The 23,189-nt window shown below is 41.9% G+C and overlaps 1 protein-coding gene across 1 annotated transcript in view; it reads left to right on the forward strand.

Annotated features, from left to right (window-relative positions):
• LOC145392688 (ankyrin repeat and SAM domain-containing protein 6-like) overlaps nt 1-15,526 on the forward strand; it is a 320,191-nt gene extending 304,665 nt beyond the window's left edge. Inside the window, exon 11 of the mRNA XM_080266995.1 lies at nt 14,982-15,526. Within this exon, the coding sequence (XP_080123121.1) occupies nt 14,982-15,526 (545 nt within the window). The remainder of the gene's footprint in view (nt 1-14,981) is intronic.
• The last annotated feature ends 7,663 nt before the right edge of the window (nt 15,527-23,189 follow it).

The following is a 23,189-nucleotide window of genomic DNA, read 5'->3' on the forward strand; positions in this document are numbered from 1 at the left end:
GTGGCAATGAAGAGGCTGTACCAAAGGAAGTTCCTGGACGAGGTGATGGTTGTTCTTGAGGACGAGGACAAGCGCAGGGAGGGACGGGACACGCGAGGCCAGCGGACTTTGGAAAACCTTCGCCACTGCAACATCAAGTATGCAATCTGCAACTGGACCAGTGCATGGAAGGAAGTCCCTGTCAAGACTCTAGAAAATGGTTGGTCTCGTCTGCTTCTCGGAACGGACGTGGAGCATGATTTCCTAGGTTTTGACGTGGATGACTTCCATGCACATTTACGTGCGCATGGCGACGATGTTGATGTAGATGAAGTGCGTGAGTGGTTGGATGACAACGAGGGCGATACTGGGTATCAGAGCATGTCTGATATCAAGATCGTATCTTCAGTTGCAGGTGTCAGTACCCAGCTTGCAGATTCCGACGAGGACGGTAACGATGATGCAGACTCCTCTCAGCGTGACACTATTCCAGCCATCCCCAAGCTGAGCGCACTCTGGGAACACCTAGAGTTCATTCTCGACTACCTGGAACACCCGGACTGCGACAGGGAGATGAGGCCCTTGGGACTTGTGGAGGAAGTGCGCGCTTTCAGACAGTGCATCATTAATCGCCAAAATCGTCGTTCCTTGTGTCAATCAACCATTGACTGCTTTTTCAGACCCATGACCCCTGCTGTGCCCAGCCCTGGCTCCACACCATTGCCTCCCCAAGACAGGCCCTCATCCTCTGAGCCACAGCCCAGCACATCAGGCATGGTGGAGTCGCCACTGGATGTGAGTTTGCGTCTCTCTTCAGAGTTGTCTGCACTGGATAGTCCATCACCACATCCCAGCAACGCACCCTTAGGCCACCTGCATCAGCTGCGCTCAGACTCTGACAGTGAATAAACAGCAAGACCTCACCACTAGACCACACAGGAGTTTACAGTGTTGTGCAGTGAAAAAAACAGTGTGCAGTGTTAAGATATTAGATTTCTGAGTGCAAAGACTTAAGTACAGAGTGCAACACTGATTTTATTGACGTTCAGTGGAGCGCAAATTAGACTAGAGTGTGTAAAAAAAATGGATTTATGAGTGCAAAGTCTTAAGTGCAGAGTGCAACACTGATTTCATTAAGGTACAATGGAGCGCAAGTAAGACTAGAGTGCGTGTGTTAAGAAAATGGAATTATGAGTGCAAATGACTAAGTTCAATGCAAGACTTCATGTACAGTGTACTGCAGGTGCTTCAGGTACTCCTTTTTATTGTCAGAGTCTGAGAGGAGGTGGGTTATTCATCGAGATGGCCAGGAACTTGTTGTAAGGATCCAGAATGTTTCATATTGTACTGTATTTTCCATACTTACCTCTAAAACCTCATTTCACTCTTTTATGTCCCTTATTGGTGTGAATAGGGTCTTAGGTGCTATGCATGTCCAGTAGGGAGGTGTTTTTCTGAGTTAGGCTAGGTTAGGGTCCATAAGTACCAGTCCAGGAGCCAGGGACTTGTTGTAAGTACCCAGAATGTTTAATATTGTATATACTCACCTCTAAAACCCAATTCTCTGGTTCCATGGCATTTATTTCAGTATTTTATGTCCCTTATTGGTGTGAATTGGGTCTTAAATAGGTGCAATGCATGTCCAGTAGGGAGTTGTATAGGTGTTTTTCTGAGTCAGGCTAGGTTAGGGTCCATAAGTACAAGTCCTGGAGGCTAGGGCCCACTGTCCGGATGGGACCACTTTCCGGACATGCCTTTGGTTCTATTATTTCAGATAATAGAGGGATTACTGTATATTTTTCCCCATAAGGTGTGTTTTTTTTAACTCATGTTTTCCAACTCATGGCGTGAGTTCAGAAGGAAATTACCGTGAGTTAGGTGAGTCCAGTGTGTATATATATATATATATATATATATATATATATATATATATATATATATATATATATACATATATTTATATCCATCCATCATCCAGTCCTACCATTGCCCCATGAGGAGCATAGAAGCCTGGGGCTAGGCAAGATGGTCCTGACATTTAAGATGAGAGTGACCACCCTCACTCATCCCTGAGTGACATTACATGAGCAGTAAACCCCAACCATCGCTTGGATATAAACCTACACTGGCTCAATCTGATTGAAGCACCAAAATTACCCATTAAACCACCAAGCACCAAAATTTGGTTGTATGGTTACCACCCAGCATAGTCAATGGTTTCCTGGTAAACAGGAAACCATTTGGCTTGTCACTCAGTGTAGAGTTACCCACAGGCTGAAGGAAGGGGAAAGAATGAAGAAAAGAAAGACAGAAGAGGGAGTGTAAAGTCACTCGTACGCAGAAGGACGAGGAAAGACTGAAGGAAAGAAAGACAGAAGAAGATGGAAGGAAAAAAGGATAGAGGAGAGGAAAGGGCAGACACGTGAGAGCAGCACTACATTAAGTGAGTGGATGGTGAGCACCCATACACACACACACACACACATATATATATATATATATATATATATATATATATATATATATATATATACACTTACAGTGGATTCTCAAATTTTGACAGTTTAGAATTCGACATCAAATTTTGATGCATTTTGGAGTGGTCTGCCTACATCACTTTTCAATGCAAAGTTGCATATTTCAATGCTGCCAGGGCCAGACTCCAATGAAAACAAGCAAAGATAATATTTTTGATGCCAATCGAAATGCTAGAAGTGAACGAAAATTATAAGAAAAAGTATGAGCCTAACCTAATATCGTATGTGACATGTGTCAAGAAGAGAATGAAAATCAACATCATTTATTCATATGTGAAGCATATGATGATATGGCTCCGAGACAATTCACCGTCAAGTCAATTCACTGTCAGATAATTCCCCATCAAAACATGGACAATTTCCCTTCACAACAATTCGCACCCTGGACGATTCCCCGTCATTCTGTAAATATAGCAATCCCTGTAATATCTGGACGCTCATTTTCCGGACATCCCCAATAACCGGACATTTTCGTCCCGGGATCCAATATTCCCAAAATGGGCCAAAAACCGCAAAAAATTAGAAAAAAATCTAACTTTTTTCCCACCCATAATTTGAAATTGCCATGTGGCACCGAATAGCTGTTACACCATGGTCCCTTCACCCCTTCCTTCCTCCCCCCTCCCCCCTCCCCCCTTCCCTGTCAGGGTTGCCATTTGGTATTTTTCATTACCAAATGTGGGCCAATTTGGTAATGAAAAATTCATTTGGTAATGAATCAGAATAATACAATACCAAACGGATTTTTCACATGTATGAGGGTACACAGGATGGAGATGGTGGATTGTTTGTTCTCTCTGATTAATTTGGTAGCCTATATAGCGTGATAATAATCAACATGCTGTTAATTATATTAAGAGTGATTACATGTATTTCCACTTGTGTATATAATTAGTGAAGAATAGATGCAAGCTTTACGAATTTGGTAATGAAAGTTAAAAATGGTAATGAAAATTGAGGAGTTTAGAAATGTGGCCATTGCGATCTGGCGACTCTGTTACCCCACCATCATCAACAGTCACAGCCCACCTCCGATTGAGAGCAGATGCTTATAGCAATGCAAGCCACAGGTGATCGTTTTTTTTTAATAAACTGCAATACCTTGCCAATAGAGCACACAGGAATTTACAGTGTTGTGCAGTGTTAAGAAATTAGAATTTACAATGCAAAGGATTAACTGTGGACTGCAAACTGGCGGTTCAAACCAGTCCAGGAGCCAGGGACTTGTTGTAAGTACCCAGAATGTTTAATATTGTATAAACTCACCTCTAAGACCTCATTTTATGGTTCTTTTGCATTTATTTCAGTCTTTTATGTCCCTTATTGGTGTGATTTGGGTCTTAAATAGGTGCAATGCATGTCCAGAGGGAGTTGTATTGGTGTTTTTCTGAGTTAGGGTCCATAAGTACAAGTCCAGGAGGCTGGGGCCCAATATCCGGACAGGATCACTATCCGGACATGCCTTTGGCTCTGTTACATCGGATATTGGAGGGATTACTGTATACTTATTATTAATTAATACCTCTATAAATATACTTATTATTAATTAATCAGTACTTTAATAACTCGAAGATATAACAAGAGAAATTAAAGAAAAAGAATCCATAATAGAAATACTAAAACAAAATGAATTACAGGTGGTAGCAAATACAGTAGGCAGAATACTGAAATGAAAAGAAGTACAGTAATTATGGATATAAGGAGCAACATAGAAATGAACAATAGAGACTGAGATAAAAAAAGTTCATGTTGCTTAAGGACAAGAGCTCCTGGATGGGAGTATGCACCAACAACAACAAGCCATGTGCAAGGTGATGTTCTGTTGTCGGCAGCCATCTTGCGACTGCCCTGCCAGCAGCCAGCCCTCTACAGCCAAGTGCCGCACTTTCAGCCTGGACCTTCCATGTGTGGACATGCATTTCACTGCAATTTAGTTGTATGTATTTTCTTTGTATTTTTGTTGCAACTTACCTGTTTCAAGATGGCAAGCAAGAGTGGTTCTTTGGGTAGCAGTGGTAATGTACAAGAGCAGCCTGGCACCTCTAAATCTTCGCAGCCAAAGGAGAAATGGCAATACAGGAAAGGGCAAAACTACACCAAGTATACACTTGCTGACAGAATGGCAATACAATGCAGAACTGCAGTTACTTAACCACAGTTATAGTTCATAAAGTTTATAGGGGGTGTTGAAAAAAAATCACGATTTTATGTAGTTAGGTTCGGAGGCCCCGACCCGAACTAATTTTTCCCATAAGAAGTTCAATTTAAATTTCAATTATTTGAATTTCGCGGTGATTTCTAGGTACCCATGCCCATTGAAATTCGAGAATCCACTATATATATATACATATATATATATATATATATATATATATATATATATATAAGTAATCACTTATTTATCCGGACACTCCATATGTGGACATGCTCTGTCTCCGAATGTTGGGCCTTGGCTCCGTTATGACAGTATCCAGATTCCTTTGTTCCTATCCAAACAAAATTTCAGAGCATTAGTTGGGCGATCTACAAATTAAAAAAATCAGTTGGGTGGCCAGCTGGCCTCTCTGGCCATGCATGGGTAATAGACCACAACCCACCAGCTGAGCAGAAGTGGCTGTCCGCCTCCTCACCAAATGGTCAAAGTCCCTTGGCCACCCAGGTCATTTGGATGCTCTTAGTTGCACGCGAGTAATACAGACCCTAACCCACAAGCTGAGAAAAAATGGATGTCTGTCTCCTCACCGAGAGGTCAAAGTCCCCCAGTCCCTGAGATCATTTAGATACTCCCGGCTGCACGCAAGTAATACAGACCCTAGCTTACAAGCTTAGCAAAAATGGCCATCCGCCTCCTCACCAAACAGTCAAAGTCCCGAGGCCAGCCAGATCACTTGGACACTCTGGTCACGCATGGCCGTCCGCCTCCCAACCAAATGGTCAGAGTCGCCTGGCCAGCTGGATTACTCGGATGCTCCCTGACGTTATGATGCCCGTTTGATCCAGTGTTGTTGCCATGTGGAAATATTTGCAGACTGAGTGAAAATGACCCTTGTGCTCATAGGTCAAGTTGGTGCATTTTACTTGTGTGATTATAGCCAAGCGTGGGTAGAGGCATGGCAGCACTGTGTTCACGTGGCGGTACTGCATCTCAGTTCCTGCCTTGTCTCTCTCGAGTGTGGACGTTCTTGGCCAAGTTGTAACCATGGCAGCTTTGATTTTTGCATTTGTGGTGGTTCTGAACCTTCTTCAGGCCTTGAGTTTTCCTTGCGGCATTTTCTTGTGTGTGATTATGGCCCCACCACCACCCGAGAAACAAAAGAGGAAGGTTTTGACTCTGGAGAAGAAGCATGAGATATTGAGCAAGATTGACACGGGTTGGACCACTTCATGCATTCTGTAGAAATATGATCTGGCCCGTTCATCTTTGAAATTAAGAAATCACGTGCCAAGTTGGCTCAGTACAGACTTGATTACAGCAATGCCACTCAGAAGGGCGACAGGATGATGATGTCTCAGACCTGCCATGCTGCCATCAACCAGTTGACTTTGGTTTGGTTCCGCCAACAATGGGATACCAGCATGTTTGTACGTGGGAACAAGTTGAAGGTGGCAGCGGAGAAGTTTGCACGCTAACACAACGTTCACAACTTCAAGGCATCTAAAGGTTGGCTCTTCCAGTTCAAACTTCGACATAGACTTACTGGCCGTAAGACACATGACAAGGCTTTGGACGCGACAGTGGAGGAAGTAGTGCCATTTTACCAGAAAGTGCAGCACCTGATCAAGGATGAGGGCCTTGCTTTCAGTCAAGTGTATATTGCTGATGAAACTGGCCTCATCTACCACTCCTTGCCCACCTACACGCTGGCAGATGACAGGAAGAAGACCTTGCCTGGTTGGAAGTTCTCCAAATAGCGTGTCTCAGTGTTATGCTGCGCCAAAGTTAATGGGAATGCACCGCCTCAAGTGCAAAGAGCCACATTGTCTTCATGGGTTGATGGATAGCCTGCCTGTTGTGTGGTACCATTCTGTGAAGACCTGGTTTACCTGTAAGATCTTCAGAAATTGGTTCCACAGACACTTTGTCAAGGAGGTTATCCATGATCAAATTGAGGAACTTGGTATCCCCTGCGACTAGGTGAAGACACTCCTGATCCTCGACAATGCCCCAGCTCATCTGTCTGAGAAGGAATTGGTTGTATCAGGTGCATGTTTCTGCCACCTAATATGACTGCTTTCATTCAGCCAGTGAACCAAGGTGTGATAGTGGCAGAGAAGGGACTGTGCCATCGGAGGCTTGTTGACGAGGCGTTGGTGGTGCCAGAGGATGAACAAGGGGTCAGCACATTTGAGGGGTGGACCTTGGAAAATCTTGGGCATTACAACATCAGGTCTGTGGTACTCAACTGGGCAAATGCTTGGAAGGAAGTCTGCGTCAAAACCCTCTACAGTGGTTGTCCTCGTCTCCGTCAGGGATACGAGGCCTTGCATTACTTTGAGGGATTTGACGTGGATGATTTCCACCTTCATCTATGTACGGCAGGCGAGGATGTGGATGTCGACAATGTGAGGGAGTGGTTGATCGATGACAGCAGCGATCCTGGTTATCAGACGTTGTCTGACGAGGAGATCGCCACTGCTGTCTCTGCAAAGCCGACAGAGGACAGCGACAGGGACGAGGACAAGGACCCTGACTCTGAGCACCCCACCACTCCATCACTCTCTCGTCTTGGTGCACTACGTGCTGGCATTGAGCAGGAGCTCGAATATGCCGAGCAGCCACACTGCAACAGGGAGTTGGTGCCACTGAAGCTGGTGATTGATCTGCAGTTAGTCAGGGACGCTGTCATCCTCCGTCAGAATTGTCACACCTGTTGTCAGACTAAGATCGACTCCTTCTTCAAGCCTGCCACGTCCACATGTGTGAGCCTGTTCTCATCACCACCACCTCGTCCCCAGTCTTCACTCTCGGACTCACAACCAAGCACATCGACAGTCGTTGAGTTGCCGTTAGACGTGAATTTATGGCTGGTCTCCTGAGATGGGTAGGCCTCCATCACCTCGCTGCACATCCCCACTGTTCTCCTAGCTCCAGTGGATGGAGGAGGAGGAGAAGGATGTGTTTGTCATTTGTTAAATGATTTTGTTAGCCACTAGACCACATGGGATTACTGTACACCAGCTGGAAGCAAGTGGGTTACAACACCTGTCCATCATTTGGTGGGTGGTAAGTACTGTACAGTACAGTACACTACTGTATTAAAATTGTTTTTCATCTTCTTTGTTTATTTATATGTGAATTTTTATTATTTGTGCATTGTTTTCTTAGTGCCTAGCATTATATTGGATATTCCCATGTGTGTGTTGATGTCTAAATAACTGAAAGACTGAAGAACACTGCCACATTTCGGAAGGGTACTGTACATATAGGTTGGGTATAGGTAGGGTTGAGGTAGGTAGGGTATTGCTCCATATCCGGACTTCATCCATATCCAGATGTACTGATGTCTCTATTACGTCAGATAATCAAGGGATTACTGTATTTTTTCTTTATGGTTGATGACTAATGATACTTTCCAAAACAGTTTCACACTGTGCCTTTGTATAATGACAGTGCGCTGAAAGTACTTCTTGGCGAAATATGTGTGATGCTGGGCTGTGAATTTTCACGTGTTGGTCAGGTTAGAAGTTTTTGTCTGGTTGGTATTGAGAGCTTTCAAGGTTAGGCCTAGTGGCAGTCATTGGTGGTTAAAATTATGGGGTGTATTGGGGGGGCAAAACTTCTCTGTTAGGCCAAGTTAAGGATGCACTGATGTGTTCAGTTGGCAAGATCGTATGTAAACACACTGCCACGGATGTCTTAAAGCCAACACTGGGTGAGTATGATTATGATTACCATAATCTCTCAATTATCTGGCATAATTCAGCCAACCCCCATGCTGGATATTGCAGAACACTGGATATTGCGTAGGTACCCCCCAATCAGCTATCCATTTGGTGTTGAGCCAGATAATGTGTCACTACTCTAAACAATCTGTCTTGACCTCCTATCCTAAAAACTTTCCAACAGTATTACCCATGAGTAAAAGATTAAACTGAAGCATTAAATACAATACTGTACAGTATTGATACAGTACATATAGTACAATAATACAGTACATAATAGAATCATAATCATACTGTACATACCTAGTGTTGGCATTGATGGAGGGTAGATACATACAGATACCTCTTCAGTATACAGTTGTCAGAGCACTGTGTGGCCACAGTGTTAGTCACATGTCACAACATTACAGCAGTGAATGAGGCATAGGAGGCCATAGACTGAGTCACAGCACTAGGGGTTAGCAACTGCATGGGTCACAAGTGCAGAGCACACAGATACGTCCTCACTGTATGGTGTCCACGGGAGAGAATAAGAGCGCAACAGCAGGCTTGCTGCATTGGTTGGGCCGCTCCCGCAATGTATTGTGATTGGTTAGCCTGTTGCCGGGTCTGCCTGGGTCCCATGTCTGAGCCAGATGATACACTTCACTGCCAGAAAGTGCATAACACTGCCAATTGCTTCCCATTTCCGAGCAGGATATTGCCTAATTTCACTGGATGTTTTAAGAGCCAAACAAAAAGCGTCGGATATTTCATTGGCCTGGATATTGTGATTATGGATAATTGAGAGAATACTGTATATTATATACTGTATTTCTGTACTATGTGTACCCTGTCAATATTATATATTATGCCTAACTTTCATGTTTTACTCGGTAATATTGTAGGAAAGTTTTTAGGATAGTGGGTTGAGACAGATAGCTTAGGGTGGTGACATGTAATCCAGCTCAGTACTGAATGGATAGATGACTGGGGGTACTGACACAGTGTCATGCATTTTTCAGTATCCGGTGGGGGGTTTGGCTGAATTATGCTGGATAATTGAGACATTAATGTATCTGCATTTGATTGCTCTTGTCAGTTTCTTAGGTGCTGAAGATACATTTGGCATTATCCAAGGAGCTCCGTTTCAGCAAATTTTCAAAGTTCTTTCTTTATATATCATTCACTGATAGTTCTTTGGCTTATACTAAATCTTCCAGAGATTTTTCATAATGGAAAACTTGTCAGTTGTGGTGTAATAACTACATGTCTTTGAGTAAGAGTTGTCTCCATTCAGGTTTGTTTATGAGCCATTTAAAACAGTCCACCAGCTTTTGGTGCATTCCCATTTTCTGTCATCATCCATGGAGACAACAGAAATGGAAGTAGATGACATTAAATTATTCACTAGTATTCTAACAGAAATTACTTTTTAAATAATTATTATTGACTTTAACTGTTTAGTGAAATCAATTTCTTTTCAGTCTTATGCTGCTGAAAATGTATTGCTTGTTACCATAGTAGATTTTAACTCCCCAAATTATTCCGATTGTCCTTGTGTGATAGTTCTGAAATTTCAGTTACTGTAGTTCCACCTAAGGATTTCGCATTATTGTAACTAATGAATTACTTCCAACAATTTTTAAATGTACAGGTACTTCGGCATTTACTTATTGTTTTCCATTACAATTTTATGTAATAGGTTTAATTTTTTAAAGATATAAGGGAAAGTACAGTACATGCATTATCTCTAAAGGAAATCTTCTGGACACTCTGCCATCATTTCATGGGGTGACTGTACTTTCTGAGCTCCTCATGACCTTTGTTACTAAACTCATGTTTTTTTTTTGTTTTTTTTTTTTACCATAATATAAGTACTGGTATCCATAATGTATGGGCTTTTGTGAGCATTTTTGAGGAAGTGGTACTAGACATTAGGATTCCAGTCCCTGGGAGCACACATAGGTCCCTCCTTCATGATGGATGAGGCTACACAAAAACTTTAAGCAAAACTTGTATTAATGTGCATGGAGTCTACAAGCACAGGAATGTTGACTTAAACATTGGCTGAGTTGATATTTGTCTTTTATGCCACTGGTCTCGAAGCTTGACTTAAACATTGGCTGAGTTGACATTTGTCATTTATGCCATTGGTCTCCTAATACTCATTCAAGTGCAATACAATAGGCCTTCATTTTATGCTAATTCAATTTGTTTGAAAAATGTTTTTCTTAACATTGTCAACCATAACCTCAGTGCAGTTATTGCAGTCTCAGTGCCCTTGTACACATAAAATCCCAAGGCAGATACCTGCTGACATTCAAAATACCCAGCAGCATATGCTTATTTTGCAAAGAGAGTGACCCCCTCCCTCTTGTCTTCTTGATAACTGGTGATTTAACAGTTTAATTATCCATTGTGTATGAAGATTCCTGCCACTTTGTTTGTTTATCAGACAGTGAAAATTAAGTAGAAAAAGATAACAAGAACATAAATAAGGAGAGAGAGAAGGTAGGGTAGAGGGAGAGAGAGAGAGGAGAAACAAAGATAATCCTTCACTGCCTCACATAAGACCTAATTTCATCTACTCTTGTGGTGATTTAACATTGTCCCCAACTGCAAAGGGAATGGAGGAAAGGAGAGCCAGAAAGAGGAATAAGAGAGGTGGTTATGACATAAGGAGAGGGAGGGAGGAGAAGCAAAAATAACCCATCCTTGCCTGATGTAAGACCTATTTTCACTAGCTTTTATATATAAACATTGCCACTGAATGGAGGGAAGGAGGGAGGAGAGGAGAAGGATGGATGGATGCTGGCTGGGTAGGAGGGAGGGCAGGAGGAATGGAGGAGAGGTTGACGTTTGTAGGGTGGAAACAGGGAGGGAAGAGAGGGGGAGAGCAGGAAGGGGGGAAGGAGGATGTTGCAAGCCAGAGGGTGGGAGAGACGGAGGGAGAAGTGGATGCTGTAGGAAATGTGTAAGAAGGAGGGCAGGGAAGGCAAGTGTGGATCCTTACTACAATGTATATTATAATGTGTACAGTACAGTAAAAGTCCAATTCTTCGGCATCCAATTCCCCGGCAAATCTGACATTTCGGCAGTTTTGAGAAATAGTCCCATTTACGAAAATCTCTGATCGTTCAGCAGATTTTCTGAATTTTTTCGTCCCCTCTACTGCTGGGGACTTCTTCCAGCAGTAGCAGACTCCAATCAACCCCTTCTATTGCTATCTATCTATCTATCTATCTATAGCCCGACGCCCTAATCCCGCAAAGGGTGGCCGCAGACAAAACGCCTCCAAGTCACTCTGTCACCCACCATTTGACTCCCCTCCCCCCAACTCACCCCCCCCTCCCTCATATACCTCTCAACTCCATCCCTCCACCTCATCCTCGGTCTACCCCTCCCTCTCCCTCCCTCCACCTCACCTACATACACCCTCTTAGTCAGTCTTTCATTCTCCATCCTCTCCACATGTCCAAACCACCTCAGTGTATTTCTCCTAATCTTTTCAGCCACATCCACATCTACCCCACAACGTTCCTTCACTTCTTCATTCGTCAACCTGTCCCTCCATGTCACTCCACATGCTCCTCTCAAGTAACTCATTTCCACTGCTCTCACTCTTGACTTGTTCCCCTCTTGCAAGGTCCACGCCTCGCTTCCATACGTCAGGGTAGGGATCACAATACCATCATGCAGTGACTTCTTAACTTCCATACTCACCTCCCTATTTCTCATCACTGCTTTCAGTGTGCCAACAACCTTCCTTCCCTGCTGTACCCTTTCACGTACTTCATCCCCCAAAGTTCCATCCTTACTCATCACACTACCCAAGTACTTGAATGCACTCACATTCTCCATATCCTCACCATCCAACCTCACTGCACACTCTGTGACTTCATTCCTCTCAAACACCATAACTTTACTTTTGTTTACATTAACTTTCAGCTTCCTCCTCCTACACACTGTCCCAAATTCATTCACCAAACCTTGCAACTCCCATTCATCTTCACTCAACAATACTGTATCATCAGCAAACAGCAACACCGGAAGCTTCCAAATCTCACCCTCATTCATTAAGGCCACCCCCACATCCACTGCCCTACCTTGTACCTCCTTTACGACCCCATCCATATATATATTAAACAGCCAAGGAGACATTACACACCCCTGTTTCAGTCCCACATTGAGATCAAAGAACTCACTCAGCTCACCATCCACTCGCACCGTAGCCCTAGCTCCCTCGTACATACTCTTCACAGCACTCAACAATTTCCCCTCCACTCCATATATTCTTAATACCTTCCACATACCTTTCCTATCTATTCTGTCATAAGCTTTCTCCAAGTCCATGAAGGCAGCTTACACTTTCCTTCCCTTCTCTAGATACTTCTCCACTAAACATCTTAGAACAAATATCTGATCTACACACCCTTTTCCCTTCCTAAATCCCCCTTGTTCTTCTCCAACTAGCTCCTCTGTCATATGCCTTCTATTGCACATATGTAAATAAAGAACCTACTATAAGTTTAGGTAAGTGCATGTGAACATGTAGGCCTACTGTATCATTACATTTATATACAGTGTGTTCACTAATTTCTTTATTTTGTATATTCATGTATAGTACTGTATTCATTACAGTATTGTACAGTATCAAACAGTATACAGTGCTCTCTCCAAACACATTTGTAATGATATGAGTAGTGATGATAGTGTTAACGAAACATATAAGGTACTGAGTGGGTAGGGTTTTTGATAATTCGGCAATTTTGATTTTTCGGCACTTGCCTGGTCCCATAGAAGCCGAAAAATCGGACTTCTACTGTACTTGGTAGGATGGAAATTTTTCAGGAGGGCCAAAACAGGGACACAAGGAAAATTTTCTGGATTTTCTTAGACACATAAGCCAAAAAAACAATCATTCCTAGGAAACATTTTGCATAATTCATGTTGCCTGGTGTTAATCAATGACACATAAGTCTTGCAGATTGAGCACCCACTGTACATTAGTCCTTTAGAGGCTGATATTGGATATGCAAAGCAGGAGGATAGTTTAAATAAAATATATACAGGCAAACCCCGATTTATGATACCCCTAGATGCGATACTCCGGAATAGTGATGGGGGGGTAGAAATACACTCTGCCCTACCTATCATAGGCATACCCCGTTTTGTGATGGGTTTTGATTTTTCTTTTTTTTACTGATTTTGATGATATTTTATATTTAAATTTTGTGTTTAGGTTGATTTATGCACTGTTTTTACACTTAGATTAATGTGTTTTAGTCATAGGTGGAGTGAACAATGTCATTTGGGGTACGCAATCTCGCCCATTGGACAAGGTACAGAACTGTGGACAACTAGGCTACTCAACAAAGAATGTTTCATGTTCAACCGTTGAACATCTGACCTATCGTGGAATACATGATAATAATTTTAAATAAATATTAATGATTATGAAAGCCTTAAAGAGTAAATATTTCGTGCATTGATGAAGACTGTGACATCAGTAAATCATGTGTTTACATTCTGGTTGTTGAAGGGAAAACACTTTGAAAATAAAAGGAATTTCTCTATAAATGTTGGAAAATAAGAGTGAAGAAAATAATGGATCTCAGCAATCAGAACAGTAACAAAAACGACATAAACAGGGACCGTTGAAAAAGCAATCCCGATTGCATCATGGATAGCATTCCCTGTCAAAACATCAACAATTCTCCATCACAACAATTCGCACCTTGGACAATTCTGCATGATTCATACATTATTATTATGCACAGCAGATGTTTATTTAATTGTCCAGGGATTGTCTGATGGTGGGATTGTGTACAGTGCAGGTCCTTCTTCTCCACCAAGTTTGAATATGAGTTGGAGATCACATTCTCTACTGACCTTGACTGGGTACAGGTGTGAAGGGTACTGGTTTTAGGCTTATGTTAGCTTCTTTTACAGCTGTTAGGCCATTTAGATTGGCTTTAAATTTTTTTTTTTTTTTTTTTTTTTTTTTTTTTTTTTTACTCAATTGGATTGGTTTAGGACTTGGTTGGGGGGAAAACCCAAGGCTCAAAAATGCATCCCTATACTTTACATGTTAAACCTACCCTGAGATGCAATACCCCACCTAGCAATGGGTTTTTACCTAACCAATTGCATTGTTAAACTGGGGTTTGCCTGTACAGTATTATTATGTGCTTAGCAAACTTTGTGACACCTTCCTTTTACCAGTATATTTCTTCATAGGGTGAGAACTAGCCTTGCAATCATCACTTGTTAAACAGTAGACTCAGCCACAAATAAACCAAGTCCAAACTGTGGCTCATACATTAGTTTCCCACACTTGCAGGGAAATAATTATTCGGTTTGGGTACTTTTTAAGCTTCAAGTCACAGAAAACCTCACGTATGTCATAGCAAGCTCCAGAACTGGGGTTCCTTTTGAGAAGTCATGGAGTTATACTGAGTGCTTGATTTGTTGTATATTATGCAAACTGGGTATACGGTATGTATAGAGCACCAGGGAAGATGTGCTAGGAATCCCTTAAGCCCATTTGAGTACAGCTCTTCATCTGAGCTTTTCTAATAAATATGTATTTCTTGACAGGTGAAGCAAGAGGTCTCAGATACATGCTGAAAGCAGGAAGTACCCACAGCAGAAATGAAATTATTAAGAATGGTGATAGGGAGAAGAGCCAGGGGGAAGGGGAACTCTTGGTACTATCCCTGGGTAGTGGTGGTTCTGGTAGTTCATCTCTGAAAACTGTCACATCATCTAAGTCATCAAAATCATCAAGGTCAACAGCAACACTTGTAGCAGATGGAGGAAGTGAGAAAACTGAAGAAAAGGAGAGAAGTAATAGAAGAGGATCAGATGCAGGAGGACAACTTCGGCAGCCAGCAACATTTCCAGACAAGACAACCAAGACAAGCCCTAAACTAACAATGGACCTAGGACTATCAGGGGTGCTGGAGACTCTAGGACTTCGGAAGTATTTAGAGTTGTTTGTGGAGCAGGAAGTGGACTTGGAGGCATTGATGGAGCTAAGTGATGGTGACTTGAGGGACCTGGGTATATCTCCACTGCCTGCCCGTCATGCTATTTTGACTGCCACAACCTCACTTAAAGCTTCTGCCTCCCACCTGACCTAATCAAAATTCATTATCTTTATGAGTGCTGTCATTGTCACCACACCACTTAATAGCTTCTGTCTCCAATCTCACTTGACTTTAAGTTCAGCAGCACCCTTATCCCTCCAGCTGTATCACCCATTTCAATCAGTTGCAATTTAACACAGAGCTGATCAAACCATTCCTTGTATAGCACACAGTAGCATACTATTATATTATGTAATCAAGCCTAAGTTACCAAAATTTAGCTCAACCCTTCACTTCAAGGGTCTCTCCTACGATGAACAAAATTGTCTGGCATTAGCCAGAAAAATTTAAACGACAGTATTTGAAGGGTCAATCTGTAGAGAATTAACATACAACTTGCCTTAGTCATCCTTCAGTGCATTAATTCCCACATCTATATAGTGATGTGGAAGATTCTACCACTCACAGATGGATGATGTAAACAACTTGCTGTTGGCAAAGTAAATGGTATTCTGCAGTTCCTTGTTTCACTGATTTGATACTATGAGATTACTGTATTCACACGTAAGATAATGCATATTTATTGTTCTTTACTATGAAATTACGGAATGAACTTGGGTACATGTAAAATGAGTATGGTAACGTAAATGTTGAGGTAAGAATAAAGCTTACCTTGTTGTTATGGTTTTTGTGAATCGTAATGTCTACCCTGTAATTAATTTAAGTGATTTGTTAACCCTTTCATTTCATTCATTCATCATCTAATCCTGTGTTGCCCCATGAGGAGCGTAGGAGCCCGGGGCTAGGCAAGTTGGTCCTGACATTTAAGATGAGAGCAACCAGCCTCACTCATCCCGGAGTGGCATTACATGAGCAATAAACCTCAACCACCCATTGGATATAAACCTGCACAGGCTCAGTCTGATTAGAGCACCATAATTACCTACTAAGCCACTAGGTGCCATAATTTGGTTATATGGTTACCACCCAGCTTAGCAAATGGTTTCCCTGGTTACAAGAAACCATTTTGCTTGTCACACAGTGTAGAGACAATAAGGCAACACTACATTTGCAAATAGGTCCGTAGGTCCATTCTGAGGAATTGCATTGTTTGACCAAAAAAATCAAGGTTTGTAAGTTTAGAAAAAAAAATATATATATTCATACTTAAGGAACTACTGTACTACACATGTCTACAAAATATTAGGGCTCTGCTTACCATACAAGAGCCATAGTAATGATGGGAAGTTGTGTAGCAAGTTGTGTGTGGTGTCACAAGTAAATGCATTTCTGTATACAAAATGACAGAAAGGGAAATGTTCCCCCAAGCTAGATCTTATTAGATGATATACCCTTGCTAGGTGACAGGAGGGCACTACCCCTTCCGTCATGGCAGCTACCGGGCATGGGTCAAACTCACAACCCCACGGTCATGAGTCAGACTCTCAACCACTAAGCCACCCTGCCCCCTAAACAGAATGGTAGAGAAACACTCCTACTAACCTAAAATCATAAATCTGTGTTTATTTCTTCTCAATTGGATTGTCTAATACCTAGGATATGAGTACTCGTAAATACTGTGAGAAATACTGATAACTCACCAGCTTCCCGCCACAGTTTAAAATCACCCACACAAAAAGGCAAGCTACGATCATGGCCAAGAGACCACAAGGTTTAATATCAACTGGCCAGAGATAAACTTTGATATACTTCTCTGGGATGGAGAACTGTGATGATAGTATTTTATAAGTTGTTGAAACTTATTCCTTATGGTAAGGGAGAAAGGATCCTTGAAGCACACTTTCCCACATTTGACTAGCTGCTGGCCACCCTGCTTACTCACCTGTATTACACTGGTTCAATAGCTCAAACTGTGGTGAATGAGAATGAATATCAGGCGTGATAAAAGTTTACCTCATACATCAGTGAACATTGTGGTTGTAATAAACCAAGTTTAGTCTTAGTTGTAATGAGTGCTATCAACCCTTGTGTAGAGTACTACAGATATTTAGAGATTCTTACAAGATATTATAGCATATATAATTTTCAGATTTGTACAAGAAAACATACCAAATATTATTTGTGGGATAATTTCCCACAGGTACTCAGATGACATCGCACTTAAATAATGTACCTGTGCCACAATCCCCTCAACGTGGAGTGGCATATAACGCAGGACTTGCATTCAAGGATCATGTATAAGATATCTAGAGGCAGTTCCCCCCCTGCCTAAGATGAATTGCACTCAGGGCAATTATAGGGGTAGACTTTGGGCAAAAAAGGAACTCTTCAAACTTTACAAACAATACATTACATCAGTGATGTCCTATGCCTCCATGGCATGGACTCCCATTTTTTCTGATACTCACTACAGTACCTTGCAGACTATACAGGCATCACCACAGGCCACATCAAAACCTTTCCCATGGCTAACTTCACTCTGAAGCTTCATAGAGACCATCTTGGTAAGAGAGGCATGCAGTTCTATGCAGCAGCCAGTGCCAATACGCAACACCCCTGTCATTACAGGACAGACATACAAAATACCTTGGCACATAAAACAATCACCACGTAAACAGTACCAAACTCTGTACAGCATTATCTCACATCTAGATATTCCAACACTAGCAATGGTGAAATACCTACATACATGCACAATACTCATTTCATACACAGGACAATACAACACTTTGATCGAACACTGTATTACAAGCTCCCCTTCTGACATCCACCCATTGGAGGTATCCTTATATAGATATGACTGAGTTCACATAGCTTGGCTTAGATCAGAACATCAGCCAGCCCTCCTTAGCTAAGAGCTAAGATTTGGGTTCGGTGGAATCACAAATGACGTGCCCTGCGTGTAGAATAGGCCCGCACAACATAACACACATAACACAGCACTGTACAGCACATGCCACACTAATGCAGACATGTCAGTGGTGTAGGGAACCAATGGAACAACCTCATAGAGGAAGTTGCTTACTTGTGGTTGATGTGTCTGCTCAGACAGACTTAGGTTGAACAGCAGCAACAAAAACAATCCTCCCAGGCTGATTTAAGCCAAATCAACCCAGCCCAACAGCCTGTCCCATGTAGCCTACTCTAGTGTATATCCTACTTGAACTAATGTACTCTGATGGCATGATCTAACATAGCATAACTTGACCTTACCTGACAAAGCCTAATCTGACCTGGGCTACCCTTACCCTGCACCACTCTGACTTTCTTTGCAAGCACAGACTGCCTCCATAGTTTCGTATTACTTGGTTCATCACATTCCTTTTATTGTTACAGTTTCACCACCAGTGCAATCACTCACTGTACAGCATACACCCTTCCAATAAATAAGAGTGACTTACAGTAACCTGGATAAAATCATCTGATGGTAGCAAGAATGAATTTAGAAAAGGACATGATTGTGCTGAAGGATTAACTGGATATTGTTGCTAACCCCTTTGCTATTGGAGGTCTCCCCATCAGCTAAATAAAATTGTCTGGTGGTTACAAGAAGAGAAGAGTTGTCATCACAGTGATCATAGTGATGGGGTTATTGGAGACTGATTCTATTTCCTTCACCATGAGAGCTTCCCAAAAACAGGATAAAATTTTGACAGTACCAAGTAAGGGAGAGATCAGTACTGAAGGGACTGAGTAGCTGTGTCATGAGACTATACTGACACCATATAATCAAGTTCTAATTAACAAAAAGATTCACTGTGTTACTGCACTTTACATTTTGATGCAGATGTTGGAGTGTTTTGAAATATAGTTTATTAATCTTAGTTGTCACTCATCTAAGAAAAAATGTACTATTGGTAGTAGCCTAAATTTTTAGCTTCTCAGAGTTACCAGGGCCCAGATCCTTAAGACATGTTGTAGGACTGTTGATATTATAACCAAAATAACTTCCCAATCCATGGGAAGATTTTCTGCTGTGGTAAGCAAGTTGTTTCATCGTGCATGTGTGGGGGATGGAATGATGTCATCAGCCATGCCAGTCAGTCACAGTCATGATGGTAAAGTGCATCAGTCAGTCACAACGCAGATCCTATCAGCTATTTTTGTCAAGAGGACATCATTCAAAGAATATTTTGGTTACTAGTCAATAAACACTCACCACAGCAAACAGTGAAAGTAGTGTCACACTAGCATAAAGTGACAGACAGTGAATACAACCTAACCTAACTACCATCATGAAAAAGAAGGGAAAAAGGGGGGTCAAAATTATTCATTTGCTTTGGTTAAGAAAAGCAGCTTAATTCTAAACCAAACAAAATTATCTGGTAGTAGGCAGAAGAAAATGAAAATTTTTTACTGTAGTGAAAGGGTTAATTGCATCTGATGATGTAAAATCTAGTTGTCTAGTTAGCTTGTCAGACGTCATTTACCTGATTTTCTAGTGCACAGTATTACTCTTGAGTCTGTCATTAATTAACATGATGGAGTGGCCACGAGTAATTGTTATTAATTTTCAGGTTACAAATAGTTTTTTGTAAAAATATGTCAGTACTACAGTGTAGAAATTTTATGCTAAAATTTTAGTAATTCTTTCTCTCCTCTCTTCGTGCTGGGTGTAGACCATTAAATCCATTCCCTAAGACCCAACAGTCCTTGTTTTCATGGCCTCTTGATGCATAAAGGGACAGTGTAAATCTCTTTAACATTTATGCATACAATGCAAAAGATTATCTACCACATTTTTGGAGACAGGAATCTCATATAGTACAGTGTACTGGCAACAGTAAAGTTGTTTTTGAAGTTTGTCTGTAGATTTGCAAAGAACTGCCAAAACAAGTAATGATGGGCAAAATCTTGATAATAGCTAGCCTGATTAATTGGAATCAGGCCTAGATAGTTAGAATTACAAGTTCATCACTCATCACTCAGCCACACCTCCCATTTCACTGGGTGTTCTACTGAGTTTTTCCTTATTTTATTTTGCCTTTCCTGTATCCTGATCCCACCCACCATATTTACAATTATGTGAAATAGGGGTACTGGTAGGTGGTGGCGACCATCATCCTCTCACTTGATGTAGTGCTGCCTACTTCTTCCTTAGCCTTTATCATTCTTTTTCTGTGCTTGCCCTCCTCTCTTCCTATTTCTCCCATCTTTCCTGTCACTTCTTATTTGCTTTTCTTTCCTTTACAGGTGGCTTTACATTGAATGACAAGCCAAATGGCTTCCTATAAGCCAAGAAACCATTTACAATGCTGGGTGGTAACCATATAACCAAACCATACGTGCTCCCTATGTGTCAACAAGTGGGTTGGTGGAGGGTTAGTGCACCTCTCCGTAAAACAAATAACTCAAAGTCAAGTGGCCACCCCTTACAGTATTATGGTGTCTGGCAATAGATAAATAGATAGACAGATAGAAATAGGGGTATGATGATGATGGTGTATCCCATTTCACTGGGCATATGGTTCATAGTTCCTTTACTGTTGTGTTTTTCCTTATTTTTTGATAATTCACATCATTTATCAGGGAGAAAAAGATCAGTGGTGACAAGTGTGAGGAAAGGATGACTTAGCATGAAATGGAGAGGTGAAATATTGGAGTAATTAAGGAGGGGAAGGTAAGTTTATACTAGTGGCTGTTTTGTTCTTGCTCAACCCTGGTCCATCTGATTAAGCAGACCCCTTAACCACCTGCACAGCCTAACCCACTGATCCTTCCCACACCATTCAATCCCCCAACCTCTCCCATTCCATCTCAACCCTTATCTATGTCACAACCTTCTCCTACCCCCCTACTCCTTCCCCTCCACCCACCTCCCCCCCATTCTGCAGCACCCAACACACATCGTATGCACATTAACATTCTTCGAATAGACATAGATGGCAAAAACACCAAAAAACAAGAACTATCACAATTCATCAAACAACAAAACATACACACTGCCATTCTACAAGAAATAAACGTACGCAGAACACAAAAAACACGTACATCTCATAACTTAACCACCATCAGGCAAGATCAGTGTCATATGCTCGGAGTGATATAGAGGAAGTTATAGTTCCCTTCTCTACTCAGCCTAAATTAACCTAACCTAACCAAGCCTAAACTAACCTTCACCTAACCTAACCGTATCACAGATCAACCTAACCTAAATAAACCTAAACTAACTTTAATTCCCGAAATGACTGATTTCTCAGCTTGCCTGTAACATACAGTACACACACACACATGCATATACAGTATGTATATATATATATATATATACAGTAATCCCTCCAATATCCGACATAATAGAGCCATAGGCAGGTCCGGATAGTGGTCCTGTCTGGATATTGGGCCCCAGCTTATGGACTTGTACTTATGGACCCTAACTCAGAGAAACACCTATACAACTCCCTCTGGACATGCATAGCACCTATTTAAGACCTAAATCACATCAATAAGGCACATAAAAGACTGAAATAAATGCAAAAAAAGCATAAAATGAGGTTTTTGAGGTAGGTTCATACAATATTCAACATTCTGGGTACTTACAAGTCCCTGGCTCCTGGACTGGTAGTTATGGACCCTAATCTAGCCTAACTCAGAAAAACACCTTCCTACTGCACATGCATAACACCTAAGACACAACATATTCACACCAATAAGGGACATAAAAGAGTGAAATGAGGTGTTTGAGGTAAGTATAGTATGGAAAATACAGTAGAGTACAGTATGAAACATTCTGCCTACTTACAGCAAGTCCATGGCCATCTCGATGAATAACCGCCTCCTCTCGGACTCTGACAGTAAGAAGGATTTCCTGAAGCACTTGCAGTACACTGTTCATGAAGTCTTGCACTGAACTTAGTCATTCTCACTCAGAAGTCCATTCTCTTCACAGTGCGCACTCTTGTCTAACTTATGCTCCATTGTAACTTAATAAGTGTTGCACTGTGCACTTTAACTTTTTCCACTCTTATAACCATTTTCAAAAGCAAAAACACACAAGTCTATTTACGTTAAATTTAGTTCAAAAATTGTCTTTTCACTCACAACTGTAAATCCTTAACACAATGCACTGTTTTTTTCACTGCACAACACTGTAAATTCCCATGTGGTCTAGTGGAGAAGTTCTTGGTGTCTATTCACTGTCAGAGTCCGAGAGTATCACTGGCAGGTGACATAGGGGTGCGTCACTGGGTCGCGGTGATGGCGTACCCACTGCAGACGACTCTGAAGACAGATTCAAACTCACGTCGAGTGGTGACTCCACCGTGGCTGATGTGCTGGGCTGTGGCTTGGAGCATGAGGGCCTGTCTTGGGGAGGCAACGGAGTGGAATCAGGGCTGGGCACAGCGGGGGTCACGGGCCTGAAAAAACTGTCAATGGTTGATTGACGCAAGGAACGACGATTCTGATGATGGATGATGCGCTGCCTGAAAGTACGCACTTCCTCCACAAGTCTCGAGGGCCCCATCTCCCTGTCGCAGTCCGGGTGTTCCAGGTAGTCGAGAACGAACTCTAGGTGTTCCCGGAGTGCGCTCAGCTTGGGGATGGCTGGAGTTGTGTCATGCTGAGAGGAGTCCGCATCATCGTCGCCGTCCTTGTCGGAATCTTCAAGCTGGGTACTGACACCTGCAACTGAAGATGTGATCTCGATATCAGACAAGGTCTGACATGTAGAGGTGTATGGTATGTAGGAGGACTGCTGGGCCTTGATAGCAGGCTGTGAAGCCTATGCCCAGAGTCGGACCAAAAAAAAAAAAAAAAA

This window comes from Coenobita brevimanus, chromosome 23 (genome assembly GCF_032717465.1).
Source record: "Coenobita brevimanus isolate Jiangsu-jjx chromosome 23, ASM3271746v2, whole genome shotgun sequence".
Classification (NCBI taxonomy): domain Eukaryota; kingdom Metazoa; phylum Arthropoda; class Malacostraca; order Decapoda; family Coenobitidae; genus Coenobita; species Coenobita brevimanus.